Below are 20019 nucleotides of genomic sequence, written 5' to 3'. Positions count from 1 at the left end.
ACTTAGCTAAATTTAAAGTAACCATACCCATGAGAGGTCTGAACTATGCGTTAATATGTCATTCAGTAGCTTTTGTATTTATAGACAACTAGAGGCCGCCCGTGATTTCGTCCGCGTTGAATAATTCCCGCGTGGACTCTGGGATAAAAAGTAGCCTATATGTTATTCTGGGTCTTCAGCTACCTACATACCAAATTTCATAGTAATCGGTTCAGTAGTTTTTGCGTGAAAGAGTAACAAAAATCCATACAGACATACTCACAAACTTTCGCATTTATAATATTAGTAGGATATATTCGAAGGAAAGTTTTTAAGTTATAGTAATTAATTGTAAGGTATTCAGCGATTATTACAGTATCTTTACACGAAAAAACAGCGTTGGTAATTAAATGTCATTCAGAAACTGATTTTTTTCGAAGACCGGTTAAAATAACTGGCTAACACTAACACATTGTTTATTACATTGTACTTACATGATATTTAATAAACTACATTCCTATTTTCAGATACACTTACACACAGTAATGATCAATCTATCAATATACCTTCATTAAATACTGAAGTAGGTGAAGTTGTAGTAAAAGAATGTAGTTCATTGTCAAAAGAAAATACTGCGGATGAACAACTACTAGGGCATAAATTGGCAGATGATGAAAACGTTAAATTATTCGCTAGTTCAAATCAAGATTTACAAGAAGCAGTCAGCATAGAAATAAATGCCGATGAATATTTATTACAAGATGCAATTACAACTAATTTAGCTACAGAATCGATGCCTTTAAAAGAGGACCAAGCACCAAGTGTGCAAGAAGTTGCGGATAAAAAGTCGTCATTAGAAATTGGTAACCTAACAGATAATACTCTTGCAGTTGAAAATAAAGTTGAAATTTCCCAAAATGCAGATAACGTTTTAGATGAAAATATAACTAAAATAGAAAAAGAAAATATTGAAATTAAAGATTCTGACATTTCGTATGGGACTCAAATTCAATTAGATTCTATAGAAGGAGATGCTTCAGAAGGTACAAAAATAGTAGATGGTATTGCAAACAAAATTGATGACATGCATATTGCAATACCGCGTGACTTTGAAGATGAAAAAGTAAGTTCAATGACTTCTGAAATTGCTTATCAAACAACAGTGACAAGTGAAATTGATCTCGTGGCAAATATAAAAGACATCGCGAGTGATAAAGAAAAACTGCAAAAAGATGAAGTTAGAATTGATTCCATATGTGAAAAGAATCTACCGATAGTCGAAGAGTTAACGTCATTTGAAGAGTTTATTAGTGATACATTGAGTGAAAATAATGTAGCATTAGAGAAAACTAATTTGGATTTGCAGTCGTTACCAAATGATGGCTTGAAAGTTGAAAATAAGGCAATCTTATGTACAGAAATTTTTCCCATAGAACAAGTTATGATAAAAGATGATTTTGTTAAAAATAATATTTCAATCGGTGAAGATGAAAAAATATGTGAAGAACATATCAATAAAAATAACGAAATTGAACAGTCGAATAAAAATCTTAACAATAGTGAAGATGTGCCTTTGTCTGCAACGGTCACAGAAAATGTTTCCCCCCTTATGTCAGCAAATGAAATATCTAGTAGTGACCTTGAAAGCGATAAACATTCTCAAAAAGCATTTACAGAAGAGCCAACGGACATAAAATCTTTAGGGATTTGTCTCGAAAAGGAGGCATTACAATGTACCGATATTGTACTTGTAGAAAACTCGGATCTTCAGGAAATTAAACCTGTTAAAAGCCAGACTCTTCTTCCAGAATTGCTAACTTATGATGGTTTTGCAGAAACTGAAGAACTTAATGTTGAAGAGGAGTTACAACCACTGATAGAAAACTTTGCTTTGAAAGTTCTTCCTATTACTTTAGAAACAAATCAAGATATTTTTAAGGAAGTCGTGGTAACTACTGAGAATGTCGTACAGTCTGTAACACAAAAAGAAGATATTCAGTCAAATGAAAGCGGAACGGAGGCATTAGAAATCATGAAAGAAAGTTTTAGTCAAATAAATCCTGTAACAAGTGAAGTAGTAAGTGAAGATGAAGTCATTTCTGAAAATAATGATGTAAAAGATGTGGATGAAATATCGAGTATATTGTTGCATACGAACGAAAGTCAAGAACATTTACAACATGATTCTATAAAATCAAATGAAGTTAATAATGATAAAGTATTGCACAATGTAATCGATGCTGTAGAAAATACAGATGTCAATAGGGAAATGAAGCTTGATGTACAAAAAGATTCTTCGGATATAGACAATATACCAGAAAATCAGACAATTTCCGAGACTGCCAAATTATACGGTAAACAATTTATTTTTAAGCCATGTTTATCAATAACATAGAAGGCTATCTCACAACAACTTAAAAAACAATAACACTTAACAGCTAGTTTAATAAATCACCACACTTAAATCGTCAAAATATTAAACATATTTTTAGTTCACTCTGCTATAATAAATTGGTAATACGTACATATATTCTGATAATATTTTGACTAATTCTTCTTGACGGAACGAAAATGTATTTATAGTAAATATTTTTGCTATACTAACTTTAGCATCGGCTAAACTCACCGTAATTTACCTAAAAGTCCATAATTTAATATTATCTGCGCTGCATTGTTTTTTATTACAGAAGACGTAAGTAATAATTACTTCATACAGAAGCAATAATTTATAAACCAAAATATTTATTATATCTTCCTCCTGGCGTTAACGAATGAAATCCGGGGTGCGTCTTCTTGACCATTATCCTGGTTTTTATACGAAGCGACTCCCTTGTGACCTGCGCAATATTACAAATCCACATTTCTCTCGACGTTTCCGTCACTGGTAAGCATTCAAACTAAAGTAGGTACACTCAATAAAGAGTCATCGGTACATGGCTGAGGTAGGATTTGAACCTGTAGCGGAATCGAAGCCCCTTTAACTACCGATGCTCATTATGTTATTAATTTTGACTATATTGTTATGGTTTTTGATCGTCAAATCATATCTCATTCTATTTAGAATCGGTTAAGCATAATGATATAGTTAAACAGTAAATTTAGTAAAACCTATTTTAATCTCAACTTTTAAATATTTGATATTAAAATATTGTTTTAATAAATAAGTGTAGCGATTGATGGAATCGATACCTCGATAACGTTGAATATTTATTATTAGTAAGCTGAAACATATACACGAAATCAATGAAATTTTCAGAATCACTTGCAAGTAGCATTCGAGACTATACATCAGAGGAAACTGCTGAAGTTATTATATTACTCGCAAATTTTACGCATAATGATGATGTCAGTAATTCTATAGAAGTTGCCATAAGTATGCTAAGTAGTATTAAAAGTTTTGAATTAACTTTGGAATCAACTGAAGACTGTTCTAGTGACAGACCTTTTCATTTGGAACAATTAAATTTATTTCGAAAACTGCATAATTCAATTATTGTTGTTCAAAATTATTTACAAGAAAATCTGATTGACCTTACTGTAAAATCTAATGATAAATCAATACAGAAAGCTAATGAAGTAGTTCAAAAATTGAATTCAAATCTCAAAGCTGTTATACAATATATTATTCAACATCATTCGTCATTACAACATGAGACTTTACAAATCTGTGAAGATTTGAATGAAATGAGTAATTCTTATGACACTATTGCAAAAACACAAATGAAGGATGATTCAACCGCCGACACAGAGATTGTAAATGGAGTTAAAAATAAAATATCTAACGACGGAGGACCAGGTCCTGAACAAGATAATTATCAAGATGTTAATAAAAACAAAGATAGTATCATTATTGTCAATCAAATTGATAAAGATACCGTCAATAATCAGCATAATATTGAAAACATCGATTTACTACTGGGTAACTACTTTTGTAAATTGAGCTTCCATCGCTTCATTCATCAACTTGAAAGCTTTTCACTTCATTATTCTTATTATAAAACAAATATATAAAATAGCCATTTATAAAATCATAATTTGCTTATTGCTTACTCTATGTAAGTATTATAGTGATTAATAACAAATAAATTTTCAGACACACTTTTAAAGCATATTGAAGAACATTTATCAATTAACATGAGAAATGTCATAAATGCTCTAATGCCCTTATCGATTGCTGAAGAATTGAAAGAATCTTTGAATGTTGTAAAAGAACTTCATGACAATATCATTTTTCTAAATAAAAATCTTGACAAACGAAGTATGGAACTAATGAAAATATTATCTCACAATTTATCGTATATTCACATTCAATCTGATGAGTTAATGGACAATATTGTATTAAAATTAGATAATTATTTAGTAGAGTGGATGGCTACCTCAATAAGCGCTTTACAAAATGATATAACGTCATTAATGTCTTTGGATAAATGGACCTCGGAGAATATATCTGCCACACATCTAACAGAAGATTACATTTCGAAACCACTGATATCTGTTACATTTTCCGGAAAATCTCTACAGCAAGGTGAAATATCTGAAATCATAGCTGCCGCTACTGAATTCATTGACAAAGTAATTGAAGAATCTGAGTATATAGCCACAGAAGATTTTGATACAATATCCGAGAGCGGTGAATCATTTCACTATATTGTAGACGATAACTCAGAAGGAGATGTTGAAGAAGAAACGCTTCTCATTAATGATAATTATAATTCCGAACAAGCTAATTATACAGTTGAACATTTAAATCATGCAATTTCTCAGTCTTCTGAAAATACAATTTTAGAAAAGGAAGGATATTTAGTTCGGGATGAAAATGAAAATATAGAATCATTCATGATTCCTGAAGTTATTAAAGTCAATAACAAAAGTGCGCAATGTTCCGTAATAGATCAACAAGATAAAAACTCAACGTTGAATCCTGATAGTGTTTTTAATACGGCAGAAAATGCTCCAAAAATTGATGCAATTCAATGTAATACAGCTGAAAAAACTGAAGAAACGATAGAAAACCTAGTGCCTGAAAATAAAGAGAGTGACCATGGTAGTCAACAAATCAAACCATACGAAGTTCAGCAATGTGAATTTGGTATGATATTAATATTTCTCCACGAAACGGCTTATTGGATTTACATATAACATAGATGTTTAGATAAACTCGAGAGAGTCAATAAATATTATCATTTCATACATTTGTTTTAACCTCAAATCTAATAAAAAAATGTGTTTGTTAAAAATATATGCTAATAAGAAGCGAATTAACACGACGATATAACAATCACAGTCACGCTCATGACATTTTTATGGAATTTCAATTTGACACAACATTTCATATGTTTTTATATACTAAAATTTTAATTAACAATAGGAATATCCACGGATGAGATCATAAACTTACTGTTCAGAAGTGTACAGAAACGGCTCTCAAGTACATATATTTTATACTTGAAATGTAAAAAACATAAATTTTAAAAACCCTTTTTACGGAGTTGATTAATACATAAATAATATTTTAAATACGATTTTGTTAACATAATAGTTAACAAAGCTTTTAAATTATTGAAACGTTGTTAGAAAAGTTTGCAGTTTAAATTATTGTCTAATATATTTTATAATCATTTATGCATTTTTTTAAATATTATTTCTTAATATTTTATTTCACGCTTATATCAACCCCTGTTAAATTTTAATAGTAAATACATATTTCTGGATTCTTTTGTATACATGAAATAATATCAAAATATGCCAATCACATATGTTCACGCGCACCAATATTCATCATGCTTTTCATGTTAATAATTAGAAGAAATTTTGTATTGTAGTTTAACTAAAAGAAAAATAATTACCTTTTTCAGAAAATGAAGCTTTATTACAGCACATAGATGCTTTCATTACTGACGATGTTGCTGAAATTATCAATGAGATATCAGACATTTGTCATATGGATTCGCTGAAAGAGTCAGTAGTTCTTGCAAAGGAGTTAAAAGAAAAAATTGCGTCTGTTAGTGCCATTTGTGATAATGATGATGTCTGTAAAACATTGGAGAATAAGGTCGAAGAAAAAATAAGTACGAAGTTAAAACTTCAAGAAGCATTGTCAAATTTCCAACAACAGATATTGGAATCTGCACAAGACTTGGCTAAAATAAGCCCTGACGCAGTACAAAAAGTCAGTAGTGTAGCTTCACGTTTAGAAGAAGATCTAAAAGTTGCAACTGTTGACACGGCACAGACTAGTAAGTTGACGAGTAGAATATAATCAATTAATTCTGTTTTTGATTTATCAATAATTTTATTGTTTGGGTAAAAAAAAATTAGGATAATTTTTTTAATCATAAAGTTATATTAGTTGATAGTAAAAATGCGCAAAACGCAAACAGATTTTTAAACTATGTAATAATTAAATTTGATACATGACATTATTTTTGTTACAGTAAATGAAACTCTAGTACAACATATCGATGCCTTTATAACCGATGATATCACTGAAATAGTCGACGAGATATCAAGCACTTGTAATACAGATTCATTAAAAGAATCAATAGGTCTTGCAAAGGAGTTGCAAGAACAAATCGCTTCAGTTAGTGCTATCTGTGATAAAGAAGATGTTTCTCTAGTATTGGAGGGAAAGGTTGAAGAAAAAGTTAATGCGAAGCTAAAACTTCAGGAAGCACTGTCAAATTTGCAACAACAGATACTGGAGTCTGCACAAGATTTGAACAAGATAAGTCCTGAGGCTATTCAGAAAGTCTGTGAGGTCGCATCTCATTTGGAAGAAGATCTGAAAACTCCTACAATTGAAACAGTGCAGACCAGTAAGTTAATTTCGAATGCTATACCTAAAAATAAATCACGGTTACAATGTCGTGTATTTGAACTAAAAAATTTTTTGCCATTAGTAATATACAAGCCTATACCAAATAACAGCTTTCTAACACTTATAGTCTCAGAGTAAAACCGCGGACTGGCAGACAGGCATTGTGAAACTATAAGGGTTCTTTGTTTACTACACAACCCTAAAAAGGGCAAATTATTATGCGTACGTTGTCATGCTTTTAGGGTGAAGTTCAATGAATATACTGTTAAAGCGTGATTCATTATCAAATGATTTCATAAAATAACTTTAGTTACAGGAAATGAAAGTCTACTACAGCATATTGACGCCTTTATAACTGATGATGTCGCTGAAGTAGTCAGAGAGATATCAAGTATTTGTAATACGGATTCTTTAAAAGAATCAGTTGTTCTTGCAAAGGAGTTAAAAGAAAGAATCGCTTCAGTTAGCGCTGTCTGTAATAAAGAGGATATTTCTCAAGTTTTGGAAGAAAAGGTCGAAGAAAAAATTAATACGAAGTTACAACTTCAGGAAGCACTGTCAAATTTGCAACAACAAATGCTCGAGTCTGCACAAGATTTGGATAAAATAAGCCCTGAAGCTATCCAAAATGTCAGTGATATAGTAACTCAATTAGAAGAAGATCTGAAAATTGCAAATGTTGAGACTGTACAGACCAGTAAGTGTATATTAGGGTTAATTTTCTTAAGTAATGAAAAAATACGAAATACTTATAGTACTACTAGTTTACCTGAGCTGGCACCATTATGATTTGCTGCACTAATGTCAAACAATCTTTTCAAAATCTTAGATAAAATATTTTTATTTGCAGGAAATGAAACTCTTCTACAACATATTGACAACTTTATAAGGGATGATGTTGCTGACGTAGTCAATGAGATATCAAGCGTTTGTAATACGGATTCGTTGAAAGAATCAGTAGTTCTTGCGAAGGAGTTGCGGGAAAGAATCGCATCAATTAGTGCCGTCTGTAATAAAGAAGATGTTTGTCAAGTATTAGAAGAAAAGGTTGTAGAAAAATTAAGTACGAAGCTAAAACTGCAAGAAGCATTGTCTAATTTACAACAACAGATGGTAGAGTCTGCACAAGAATTGGATAAAGTAAGCCCTGAAGCTATCCAAAAAGTCAGTGACATTGTCACGCATTTGGGAGAAGATCTAAAAATTGCAACGGTTGCAACTGTACAGACGAGTAAGTATATTTTAAGGACCAAATTCGTGTAGAGTACAATAAACACATACTTACATAATGTTGATAATGCTTCAATGTCTGCACACTGATATACGTACGATATATTTTCTGAAAGTACCTTGTATTTCCTGGCTCATTAGACTAAGACTACTCCATCTCTTTCCCGTGGATGTCGTTAAAGGTGACTAAGGGAATAAGTATATTCATCTAGTATACTCAGTGTCACTATGACTCAATGTGTGAATGGAGCATCAGGAAATTTAATCAAAAATATCATATATTTATTTGCAGGAAATGAGAATACACAAGATTTGGATAAACTGACTCCAGAAGCTATTCAAGAAGTCAGTGATATAGTTACATATTTCAATGAAGATCACAAAACTGCAACTGTTGAAACAGTGCAAACAAGTAAGTAATATTTTAAGTCTAGTAACTATTACCAAAAAGTATAATACACATATGAAATAAAGCTTAATAATGCTTCAACGATAAAGTTCAATTGTTTTAGTTGTATGGCTTGGCCAAGTATCGAATAGGTGAATAATAAATCATAATTTTAGTTTCAGGAAATGAAACTCTTCTACAACATATAGAGGTCTTTATAGCAGATGATGTTGCTGAAGTAGTCGATGAAATATCGAGTATTTGCAACACAGATTCGTTAAAAGAATCAGTAGTTCTTGCAAAAGAGTTACAAGAAAAAATCGCTTCAGTTAGTGCTATCTGTGACGAAGAAGATGTTTCTCAAGTATTGGAGGAAAAAGTCGAAGAAAAATTAAACACGAAGCTAAAACTGCAAGAAGCGCTATCAAATTTGCAACAACAGATGCTGGAGTCTGCACAAGATTTGGATAAAATAAGCCCTGAAGCTGTCCAAAAAGTCAGTGATATAGTAACTCATTTGGAAGAAGATCTGAAAATTGCAAATGTTGAGACTGTGACCACCAGTAAGTGCATTTTAGGATACATTTTCTTGAGAAATTAAATAATACGTAATGCTGATAGTACTACTAGTTTACCTAAACTCCCACATATTGTACATTTTTGAACTAATATAACATTCTTTTCAAATTCTTATGAAACATATTTTGTATTTGCAGGAAATGAAATTCTTCTACAACATATTGACGATTTTATAAGGGATGATGTTGCTGACGTAGTCAATGAGATATCAAGCGTTTGTAATACGGATTCGTTGAAAGAATCAGTAGTTCTTGCGAAGGAGATGCGGGAAAGAATCGCATCAATTAGTGCCGTCTGTGATAAAGAAGATGTTTGTCAAGTATTGGAGCAAAAGGTTGAAGAAAAATTAAGTGCGAAGCTAAAACTGCAAGAAGCATTGTCTAATTTACAGCAACAGATGCTAGAGTCTGCTCAAGATTTGGATAAAATCAGTCCTGAGGCTCTCCAGAAAGTCTGTGAGGTAGCATCTCATTTGGAAGAAGATCTGAAAATTGCAGTTGTCGAAACTGTTCAAAGTAGTAAGTAATGAAAGTACTGGTTTGACATTGATTTCAACTAAGTAAAACCAATATGCCTTTATTAAAGATTTTTTTAACATATTCTTAAAGTCACACCTTAATTAGTCACACATTAATCTGTTTTCTTTTTTCTAGAACAAACTGATGTTATTGAAGAAGATTCCATGAAACAGTTAGAAACTTTACTTCAAGAAGTCAGCAACAAAATAAATAGCCCTTCAGCTGACAAAGTTTCTGGAGACAATGACTCCCTTCAAGACACATTAGATGAAGTACAAACGGTTATCATAAAACTTAAACGTGACTTTGACGGAACAGTAAATGACGCTCTCAATGAAACTCTCGATGATATAGAGTGCAGTGTGAGAAGTGTCCAACTTCAAATTAACGAGGATAGTCCTCCAGAACTTCTGAAAGATGCCTGTGCCACGTTACAATTATTGGTTAATAATATGAATGAAGCGCAGGAAAACCAAACAAGTGAGACGTTGCCAAAACAAATCACAACTGATAATGCTCTAGAAAAATGTTCAAGTGATACTAATGAGACTGTAAAGTTACTCGATAGTGCTGTAAAACTTGACATTAAAGATAACAGAAGTTTAGATAATATAATATCAAATCTTAACAGTCTCAAAGACACAATGAAAACATTACGATTAAGCTTTATGGGTGACTCTGAAACTTTAATTGAAAAGGGAGTAGAAGTAATACAAGTCTTGGACCAATTAGAAGAAAGAGTGTTTTCTCTCGAAAGAATCGTTGAGACGGAAGAATCTCTTCCCTCAGGAAGTCGAGATAGTATTCTTACAGCTATTCATTCTGTTTATGGAAGTATATCAAATATGAGAGGTACAATAGCGAGTATTCAAAGACAGTTCATGTTTGAAAATTACGGTAAACCTACTGAAAATATTCTTCATACAATTAAACTTTTGAACCCGTTGATGGAAAATTGCACAGAGGGCGATAAACAAAAAATTAAAAAAATGTCAAAGTCTTTACGAAATGCTTTGAAACACTTTGGGGACATAAAGTTTTATATTAATTTAGATAAAACAGCCAGGTTGCCCAGTGACGCGGCCTTTACAAAGATAATTCTTGAAGAACTGAAACTTAACGTTGATGGGATTAAGTCGCTCACAACAGACGAAATTGTTTCAAATAAGATACAAGAACTTTACAATAATATTCAAGAAAGTTTACTGAATATCGAAACTCAAACAACTTTAGAAGTAAAAGATAAAATACCAATTTTCAGAAACATAGCATCTCGTATTCTGGACATTGCATCCACTTTAAAAATTGATGCTCAATTGGATAGTGAAGAGCAAAAAGTAGAAGATAAATGTGAGATTAATATTTATCCGATCGATTCAGCTGACGTTTCTGATATTCAGACTTTAAAAGACGGAAGTGAACTTACGAGTATTAGAAGTGAGGGTGATGAACAAGCAAAAGTGCTTGATCTTCAGGCTTCAAATGAAACTGAAGTGATAAAACAAGAGGTAGAAATTTTCAAATCAACAGATAATTTGCTTGAAGAAGAAAATAACGTTAATTTAGAAAAGGAAAAACACGATAAAGCTCAAATATTTATGGCAGAAGTTGACGAAGCCAAACCATCAACTTCAAAAGATTGCAAGCAAGATGAAAGACAGACACCATCCGAAAAAGCGGCTGTTGTAGAAAATGACCTGAATCAAGAAGTAAATAAAATAAGTGAATTACAAGAAGTTGCGAAAAACCTAGAACAAGAACAAGATACAACAGAAAATAATATATTAACACAGCAATCAATAGAGCAACATGATTTAGAAAAAATTGAAACTGACGATGATACAAAGCGAAAAGATGAAGTACAGATTCAGGCAGAAAACCAAATGGTAAGAGCAGAACCGAGTATAAGCAATACGGAGAAAGCAGAGATTCTGGAGTCTGAATATGCCACGCTAGAGAAAGGCGAAACTTTAAAGAGTGATGAACTGGAACAGGACGAACATGTCCAAACTGAAAAACAATCGCTTACTTCTTTAACAGATGAAATTACTGGAGCAAAAGAGTCAGCCTCTTTGCCAATTAATGAAATTGAAACTCAAGAGGTCAATAAATCGCAGATAACAATAACAGAAGAGAAAGAACAAACTGGAGAGGAAAATGCTAAATTCGAAGAAGTTCAAATTGAAAAGAAAGAAGTAATGGCCGAAAAAACTGAACAGGACACGGAAGACGAAAGAAAAGGCCTTGAAGAAGAAATTTCAAAATTAGAAGAGGAAGCTGAAATAAAGAAACAAAGACAAGATGCGGAGAAAGCCAATGAAACTGTGGAAGTAGAGAAACAGTTAAAAGAACAAAACGTTGAACGAGAACAACATATTGAAGATGGAAAATCAGGGTCCGATGGAAAAGGGAAAGATGAAGAAAGCCGAGTCATAAAGGAAAAAGTGGAAGAAATTTCAACTATAAGTGAAAATCTAGACGCTAAAAAGAGTGAAACAAAACACGAAAAAGAAAATTTATCAGCCAAGTTAGATGAAGCTACACGTGAGAAAGAAGCACAAATTGAAGAAGATAAACAAGAAGCCCAGGCAGCTGCAGTGGAAACTTTGATAGACGAGCAACGCGTAGTAGACGATTTAGAAAAACTAGAGGAAGAAACAATGAATAAAACACAAGAGGCCAAAGAAGTTGAGACGGAATATGAAAAGCATAGTTCTGAGAAAGAAAAAGAAAATCTGGAGAAAGCGGAAGTAAAGATAGAAACAAAAGAGACTAAGGTAGTAGAAATGAAACTGCAGCCGCAAGAAAAAGACAAATTACAAGATGAGGCTGAGAAGCAACAAATGACAGAAGAAAATAATCTTGCTGGAAAAGAATCAAATGTAGAAGAAGCACTTAGCAAGCAATCACAAGAGATTGAGCAAACAAAGCAACAAGAAAAACTATTCAAACAAGACAATGCTCAATTAGAGCACGAGACGCAAGTCATGGAAGTTAAACAGGTTGAGACTCAACAAGAATATGAAATGGAACATAACTCTATGCAAGAGGAAGAGAAAATAGAAAAACAAAAGGCAGAAGAAGCTGAAAACAAAAGAGAGGAAGAACTCAAACTCATTGCAGAAGATAAAGTAAAAGAAGAAGAAAAGGATAAAAGAAATCAAAAGACCGACATAGCTGAAAAGAAAGGAGAGGATGAACCCAAACCAATTGCAGAAGATAAAGCTAAACAAGAAGAACAGCAAAATCATAAGACGAAGGCAGAAGAAGAACAAATCGCTAAAGAAAATGGGCAAGTCACAAAAACACAGCAAGAGGCTGAAAATAAGGTGCAAGAAGAAAAATGCCTTGAAGTGGATGGAGCAAAATTGAATGAAGAAGCACGAATAATGAAAGAAAAACAAGAGACAGAGGAACTTCATAAGAAAAAGAAGGAAGATGAAAAATGGCTTATACAAGAAAAAGAAAAATCAGAGCAAGAAGCGCGTATACAAGAGGAGAAAGAGCATGCTGAAAAGAAAGAAAAGGAAGATAAAAAACAACTTGCAGAAGAAAAAGAAAAGCTTGAGGAAGAAGCGCGAACTAAGAAAGAAGAGCAGAATGCTGAAGCTGAGAAAAAAAGGCATGATGAAGAAAAAGTAAAACTCGAAGAATATGCACGATTTGAGAATGAACAAAAAGAGGCTGAGGGGATAATGCGAGAAGAAAAGTGTATTGCGGAGGAAAATGCGAAATTAGAAGAAGAAGCTCGTACTAACAAAGAACAACAGGAAGCTGAAGAGGTTGAGAATAAAAAGCGAGAAGAAGAATCACGATTTACTGAAGAAAAAGCTAAACTTGAGGAAGAAGTGCGAATCAGTAAAGAACAGCAGGAAGCTGACCAGAAAAAGGCAGAAGAAGAATTACGTCTCGCAGAAGAAAAAACGAGACTGGAAGAAGAGACACGTATTAAAGAAAAAACACAAGCGGTTGAAGAGGATGAGAAGAAAAAGAAAGAAAAAGAACGCCGGGAAGATGAAAACAAGAAATTAGACGAAGAAGCACAAATTAATAAAGAACAGCAGGAGGTTGATGAGACTGAGAAGAAAAAGAATAAGGAAGCGACACTCCGCGCTAAAGAAAAAAATAAATTAGAAGACGAAGCTTGTATCCAAAAAGAAAAAGCGGAGACCGAGAAGAAAAAGAAAGAAGAAGAAAAACAGGTAGCAGTAGAAAACACGAAATTAGAAGAAGAAAGCCGTATCCAAAAAGGGACGGACCAAGCCAAGAAGATTAAGAAAGAAGAAAGATTAACAGAAGAAAGAGCTAAACCGGAAGAAGAAACACGCATTCAACAAGATAAAGAGGAGGCCCAGGAAGCAGAGAAGAAAAAGGAAGAAGAAAAGAAATGTCTTGAGACTGAAAAAGCAAAGCTAGATGAAAATGCACGACTCGAGAAGGAACAACAGGAAGCTGAGGCGAAAAAGAAAGAAGAAAAGCGAATTGCAGAAGAACATGCAAAACTCGAAGAAGTGGCTCGTATAAAGAAAGAACAGGAAGAGGCAAAAGAGGCTGAAAGGAAGAAAGTGGAGAAAGAAAATAAAACGCGAACTGAACAACAACAAGTCGAGGAGAGTGAAAGAAAGAAGCAAGAAGAGGAAATAGCGCGAGTTCTAAAAGAACAACAGGAGGCCGAGAAGAAAAAGCAAGAAGAAGAAAATCGGGAAAATGCAAAGAAAATGAAAGAAGAAGAAGAACGAATAGCTGAAGAAAATGCTAGACTTGAAGAAGAAGCAATTCAGGAAGAAAAACAGGCGGCCGAGAAGAAATATAAAGAAGAAGAGAAACGTCTTGCAGTAGAAAAAGCTAAATTAGAAGAAGCGCGAATCGAGAAAGAGAGAGAGGAGGCTGAAAAGAAGCGATTAGAGGAAGACGAACGTCTCGCTAAAGAAAAACAAGAGGCAGAGGAAGCCGAGAAGAGAAGGAAGGAAGAAGAAAACCGCCTTGCAGAAGAAAAGGCAAAACTTGAGGAAGAAGTGCGAATAAACAAAGAAAGACAGGACGCTGAGGAAGCTGAGAAGGAAAAAAAAGAAGAAAAGAAACGTCTTAAGGCAGAAAAAGCAAAACTTGAGGAAGAAGCGCGTATTAAGAAACAAGAACAAGAGGCAGAGCAGGCAGAGAAGAAAAAGAAGAAAGAAGAAAAACAAATCGCAGAAGAAAAAGCAAAACTTGAAGAAGAAGAGCGTGAAAAGAAAGAAAAAGTAATGGCAGAAGAGGCCGAAAATAAAAAGAAGGAAGAGGAAAAACGACTTGCAGATGAAAAAGTGAAACTTGAAGAAGAGGCGCGAATCTTGAAAGAAAAGCAGGTCGCCGAGGCAGATGAGAAGAAAAAGAAAGAAGAAATACGTCTTGCCGAAGAAAAAGCTAAACTTGAAGAAGAAGCACGCATTCAGAAAGAAAAAGAGGCGGCTGAGGAGGCCGAGAAGAAAAAGAAAGAAGAAAAGAAACGTTTGAAGGCAGAAAAAGCAAAACTTGAGGAAGAAGCGCGTATTAAGAAACAAAAGCAGGAGTCAGAGGAGGCAGAGAAGAAAAAGAAGGAAGAAGAAAAACAATTGGCAGAAGAAAAGGAAAAATTGGAAGAAGAAATCCGTATAAGGAAAGAAAATGAAGAGGCAGAGGAGGCCGAGAAGAAAAAGAAGGAAGAGGAAAAACGACTAGCAGAAGAAAAAGCGAAACTTGAAGAAGAGGCGCGAATCTTGAAAGAAGAGCAGGTCGCCGAGGCAGATGAGAAGAAAAAGAAAGAAGAAATACGTCTTGCCGAAGAAAAAGCTAAACTTGAAGAAGCAGCACGCATTCAGAAAGAAAAAGAGGCGGCTGAGGAGGCCGAGAAGAAAAAGAAAGAAGAAATACGTCTTGCCAAAGAAAAAGCTAAACTTGAAGAAGAAGCACGCATTCAGAAAGAAAAAGAGGCGGCTGAGGAGGCAGAGAAGAAAAAGAAAGAAGAAAAGAAACGTTTGAAGGCAGAAAAAGCAAAACTTGAGGAAGAAGCGCGTATTAAGAAACAAAAACTGGAGTCAGAGGAGGCAGAGAAGAAAAAGAAGGAAGAGGAAATACAACTCGCAGAAGAAAAAGCAAAAATAGAAGAGGAAGCGCGCCAAAAGAAAGAAAAGCTAATGGCAGAAGAGGCCGAGAAGAAAAAGAAGGAAGAAGAAAAACAGCTTGCAGAAGAAAAAGCCAAACTTGAAGAAGAGGCGCGAATCTTGAAAGAAAAGCAGGTCGCCGAGGCAGATGAGAAGAAAAAGAAAGAAGAAATACGTCTTGCCGAAGAAAAGGCTAAACATGAAGAAGAAGCACGTATTCAGAAAGAAAAAGAGGTGGCTGAGGAGGCCGAGAAGAAAAACAAAGAAGAAAAGAAACGTTTGAAGGCAGAAAAAGCAAAACTTGAGGAAGAAGCGCGTATTAAGAAACAAAAACAGGAGTCAGAGGAGGCAGAGAAGAAAAAGAAGGAAGAAGAAAAACAACTCGCAGAAGAAAAGGTAAAATTAGAAGAAATCCGTATAAGGAAAGAAAAAGAAATGGCAGAGGAGGCCGAGAAGAAAAAGAAGGAAGAAGAAAAACGACTTGCAGAAGAAAAAGCAAAACTTGAAGAAGAGGCGCGAATTTTGAAAGAAAAGCAGGACGCCGAGGCAGATGAGAAGAAAAAGAAAGAAGAAAAGAAACGTTTGAAGGCAGAAAAAGCAAAACTTGAGGAAGAAGCGCGTATTAAGAAACAAAAACAGGAGTCAGAGGAGGCTGAGAAGAAAAAGAAGGAAGAAGAAAAGCAACTCGCAGAAGAAAAGGTAAAATTAGAAGAAGAAATCCGTTTAAGGAAAGAAAAAGAAATGGCAGAGGAGGCCGAGAAGAAAAAGAAGGAAGAGGAAAAACGACTAGCAGAAGAAAAAGCGAAACTTGATGAAGAGGCACGAATCTTGAAAGAAAAGCAGGTTACCGAGGCAGATGAGAAGAAAAAGAAAGAAGAAATACGTCTTGCCGAAGAAAAAGCTAAACTTGAAGAAGAAGCACGCATTCAGAAAGAAAAAGAGGCGGCTGAGGAGGCCGAGAAGAAAAAGAAAGAAGAAAAGAAACGTTTAAAGGCAGAAAAAGCAAATCTTGAAGAAGAAGCGCGTAAAAAGAAAGATAAACAAATGGCAGAAGAGGCCGAGAAGAAAAAGAAGGAAGAGGAAAAACTACTTGCAGATGAAAAGGCTAAATCAGAAGAAGAGATGCGTAAAAAGAAAGAAAAACAAATGGCAGAGGAGGCCGATAAGAAAAAGAAGGAAGAGGAAAAACGACTTGCCGAAGAAAAAGCAAAAGTTGAAGAAGAATCGCGAATCCAAAAAGAAAAACAAGCTGCCGACGAGGCTGAGAAGAAAAAGGAGGCAAAGAAACGTTTAAAGGCAGAAAAAGCTAAACTTGAGGAAGAAGCTCGTATGAAACAAAAACAAGAGGCAGAGGAGGTCGAGCAGAAACAAAAGGAAGAAGAAAAACGGCTTGCAGAAGAAAAGGCAAAACTTGATGAAGAAGCTCATATTATGAAACAAAAACAAGATGCAGAGGAAGCTGAAAACAAAAACAAAGATAAGAAACGTCGTCTAGCAGAAAAAGTCAAGCAAGAGGAAGATACGCGTGTTAAAATAAAAACGGAAAATGCTGAAAGAGCCAACAAGGAAACAAAAGCGGAGAAACGCTTTGAGGAAGATACACAAATAAGGAGAGAAGATGAAGCAATAGTTAAGAAAGAGGGACGTCATCGGCGAGAAAATGGGGAAGTTAAAATTACGCATGAGGAATATAACAGGAAAGCAAACATTGAAATGGGTCGTATAAGTAAAATTGATGGTTTTGATATTGAAAACAATGTTGAGTCTACTCATGAATCTGACAAACAACGTTATATGAAAGAATATCAGTACGAGCCCTCGGCAGGGTTGAGAAGAGAGGAAAGAGAGAAACCTAGATTTGTAGATCACACAACTAAAGATTACACATCTGAATTTGCTAAACCTCCTGGTTATAGAGAAAAGAGATATGAAACCGATAGACTGGGTGGGGAGAGATTGGTAAGTGTAGATAGAGACAGTCTTAGAAGTGGCGGAATATATAAAGCTGAGAAATTAGTTAATGATGCAAAATTGCGATCTTCCTTACCTCCGCCCTTGGAATCCAGTAATAGAAGAAGCTGTGAAATATCTGAAAAAAGAGAGATAAGACAGAGATCTAAAGCTTTAAGTGAAGCAAGGAGCACAATCTCGGAGAAACGGCCCAGTATGACGCGCGATATAAAGAGAAAGCCTGTATTTTCGACATTCTTAACTGATAGAACTGCTGTAGAAGGTTCTAGGGTGAAGCTCACATGCAGCGTTTTGTCATCGTCTGATCCTACAGTCACTTGGTACAGAAATGGCGTTCTTCTTAATAATAAATTGAAATACCGAACCAAATACATGGATGGCCTTATAACACTAGAAGTCTTGAATGCCGTGCCGAGTGATTCAGCTGAATACAGCTGTACAGTGGAAAATGAAAATGGCTCCATTAGTTCGTCGGCTAATCTCAAAGTGTACCCGAGTTTCAAAGCGTCTCCGATACCGCCAACATTCACACGATCTATACGCGGTAAGTTTATAAAATTTGAGAACTTTTATTACTTTCTGTGATAAATAATTTGACAACATACATATATACATACATATCATCACGTCTATATCCCTTACGGGGTAGTTAGAGCCAACAGTCTTGAAAAGACCGAAAGGCCACGCTCAGCTGTTTGGCTTTTTGATAGAATTGAGATTCAAATAGTGACAGGTTGCTAGCCCATCATCGCCTAAAAGAAGAATCCCAAGTTTATAAACCAATCCCTTAGTCGCCTTTTACGACATCCGCGGGGAAGAGATGGAGTAGTCCTATTCTTTTTTTATTGGTGCCGGAAACCACACAGCACTAATAATTGTCACTACATAGTATAAAACAAAGTCGTATTTTAGTCTGTTTGTCTGTATGCTTAAATCTTTAAAATTACGCAACGGATTTTGATGCGGTTTTTTGTAACAGGTAGAGTGATTCAAGAGGAAGGTTTTTATGTATAATAACATTTATAATTTCGCACCCGTGCGAAGCCGGGGCGGGTCGCTAGTATATAATATAATTTGACATGCACACTTTTTTTTCTCAGATACGTACCACATGGCTGAAAACGAGCTGGTTCTCGAATGTCGTATCCGAGGACAGCCTCTGCCTACCATATCCTGGTTGAAGGACGACAAACCAATCGTAATAAACAATCGCTATCAAGCATATTACTTGGCCGACGGCGTTTGTAGATTAGCTATCGACCGTCCTACACCGGAAGATAGCGGCAAATATACGTGTAAAGCTGAAAATTCCGTTTGGTCCGATCAAATCTCTCACGTTGTTAACTTTACTGGTAAGATTATAGTTTATTAATCTATAGGTACATATAATAAACAGTAAAAATATTTTGTTTGTAAATTTAGTATTTTTGACTTAAATGGATAGAGGGACGCTCAGAATGAATAATAGAAAGCAAAATATTTTTTTTTGTCTGTCTGTCTGTCTGCATGTATGATCACGCTTATCTCCGAAAGTACTGAACCGATTTACTTAAAACTTTCATCAATTGCTTTGTATTAACTCAGAAAAACATTTAAAGTTTGTTTCATTAAAATCGGTCCACTAAAAATAAAGTAATCGTCATTTGAATGAACTCAAGGCATGAGTTTGCCTGCAAATAGTTTACGAAATCGCGGGCAACAGCTAGTTTTAAACTAATTATTATATTTTATCTCAATGATGTAAGTTAACAATTTGATCAATATTTTTTTTATAGGTAAAGAAAATCGTCTCAGTCCGAATCTCACGACAATTGAAAAGTCACGGTTCAATCGACACGCTGTAGAGTCGCGACGGCCTCACTTCACGAACGTACTCTCAGACTTCAAGGTCACTCATGGTGGAACTATTGGTCTACAAGTCGAAATCAGAGGCTGTCCCACCAGAGTGGAGTGGCTTCGTGAGGGATCTAACGTTATGGAATCATACAACAACGCAAGAACATTTGTAGAACAAGGGTTGTATACTTTAGCCCTTTCGGATGTCACTGAGAAAGAGTCAGGACTGTATACTTGCAGGGCTTGGGGTACTCATGGTACTGTTGATATGAATGCGGCAATTACGGTTGTTCAAGAACATGAACTCGAAGGAAAACCTGCGATAATTGTAGGCCGTCCAGAGAAAGATGTGCTGATTTCAGTCGGCGAAGATTTGAACATTTCCTTCAGGGTTCAAGGGGAACCGAAGCCCAAAGGTAATTTCATTACTGTTCTTTCTAATGCGCTAATGCGTTGCCTGAAAAACTCTACTGACCTTGGATCTTGAAGAACAATCACTCTAAATTATAAAAATTTGGAAAACGATGTTGCTGTGAATGCGTTACAGACTTTCTTTGAAGAATGTGCCGCGTGGTTCCACCA

The 20019-nt window shown here is 34.8% G+C and overlaps 1 protein-coding gene across 1 annotated transcript in view; it reads left to right on the top strand.

Annotated features, from left to right (window-relative positions):
• Nucleotides 1-20019, top strand: part of LOC106138986 (titin homolog) — a 94994-nt gene that overhangs the window by 51643 nt on the left and 23332 nt on the right. Inside the window, exons 13-25 of the mRNA XM_060953678.1 lie at nt 507-2333; nt 3236-3898; nt 4073-5068; nt 5835-6215; nt 6414-6794; nt 7107-7493; nt 7647-8027; nt 8319-8438; nt 8591-8977; nt 9131-9511; nt 9647-18145; nt 18702-18953; nt 19377-19853. Coding sequence (XP_060809661.1) covers nt 507-2333; nt 3236-3898; nt 4073-5068; nt 5835-6215; nt 6414-6794; nt 7107-7493; nt 7647-8027; nt 8319-8438; nt 8591-8977; nt 9131-9511; nt 9647-18145; nt 18702-18953; nt 19377-19853 — 15132 coding nt within the window. The remainder of the gene's footprint in view (nt 1-506; nt 2334-3235; nt 3899-4072; nt 5069-5834; nt 6216-6413; nt 6795-7106; nt 7494-7646; nt 8028-8318; nt 8439-8590; nt 8978-9130; nt 9512-9646; nt 18146-18701; nt 18954-19376; nt 19854-20019) is intronic.

This window comes from Amyelois transitella, chromosome Z (assembly GCF_032362555.1).
Source record: "Amyelois transitella isolate CPQ chromosome Z, ilAmyTran1.1, whole genome shotgun sequence".
Lineage (NCBI taxonomy): Eukaryota > Metazoa > Arthropoda > Insecta > Lepidoptera > Pyralidae > Amyelois > Amyelois transitella.
Note: the sequence above shows the minus strand (reverse complement) of the source record. Positions and strands in the feature narration are given on the sequence as shown.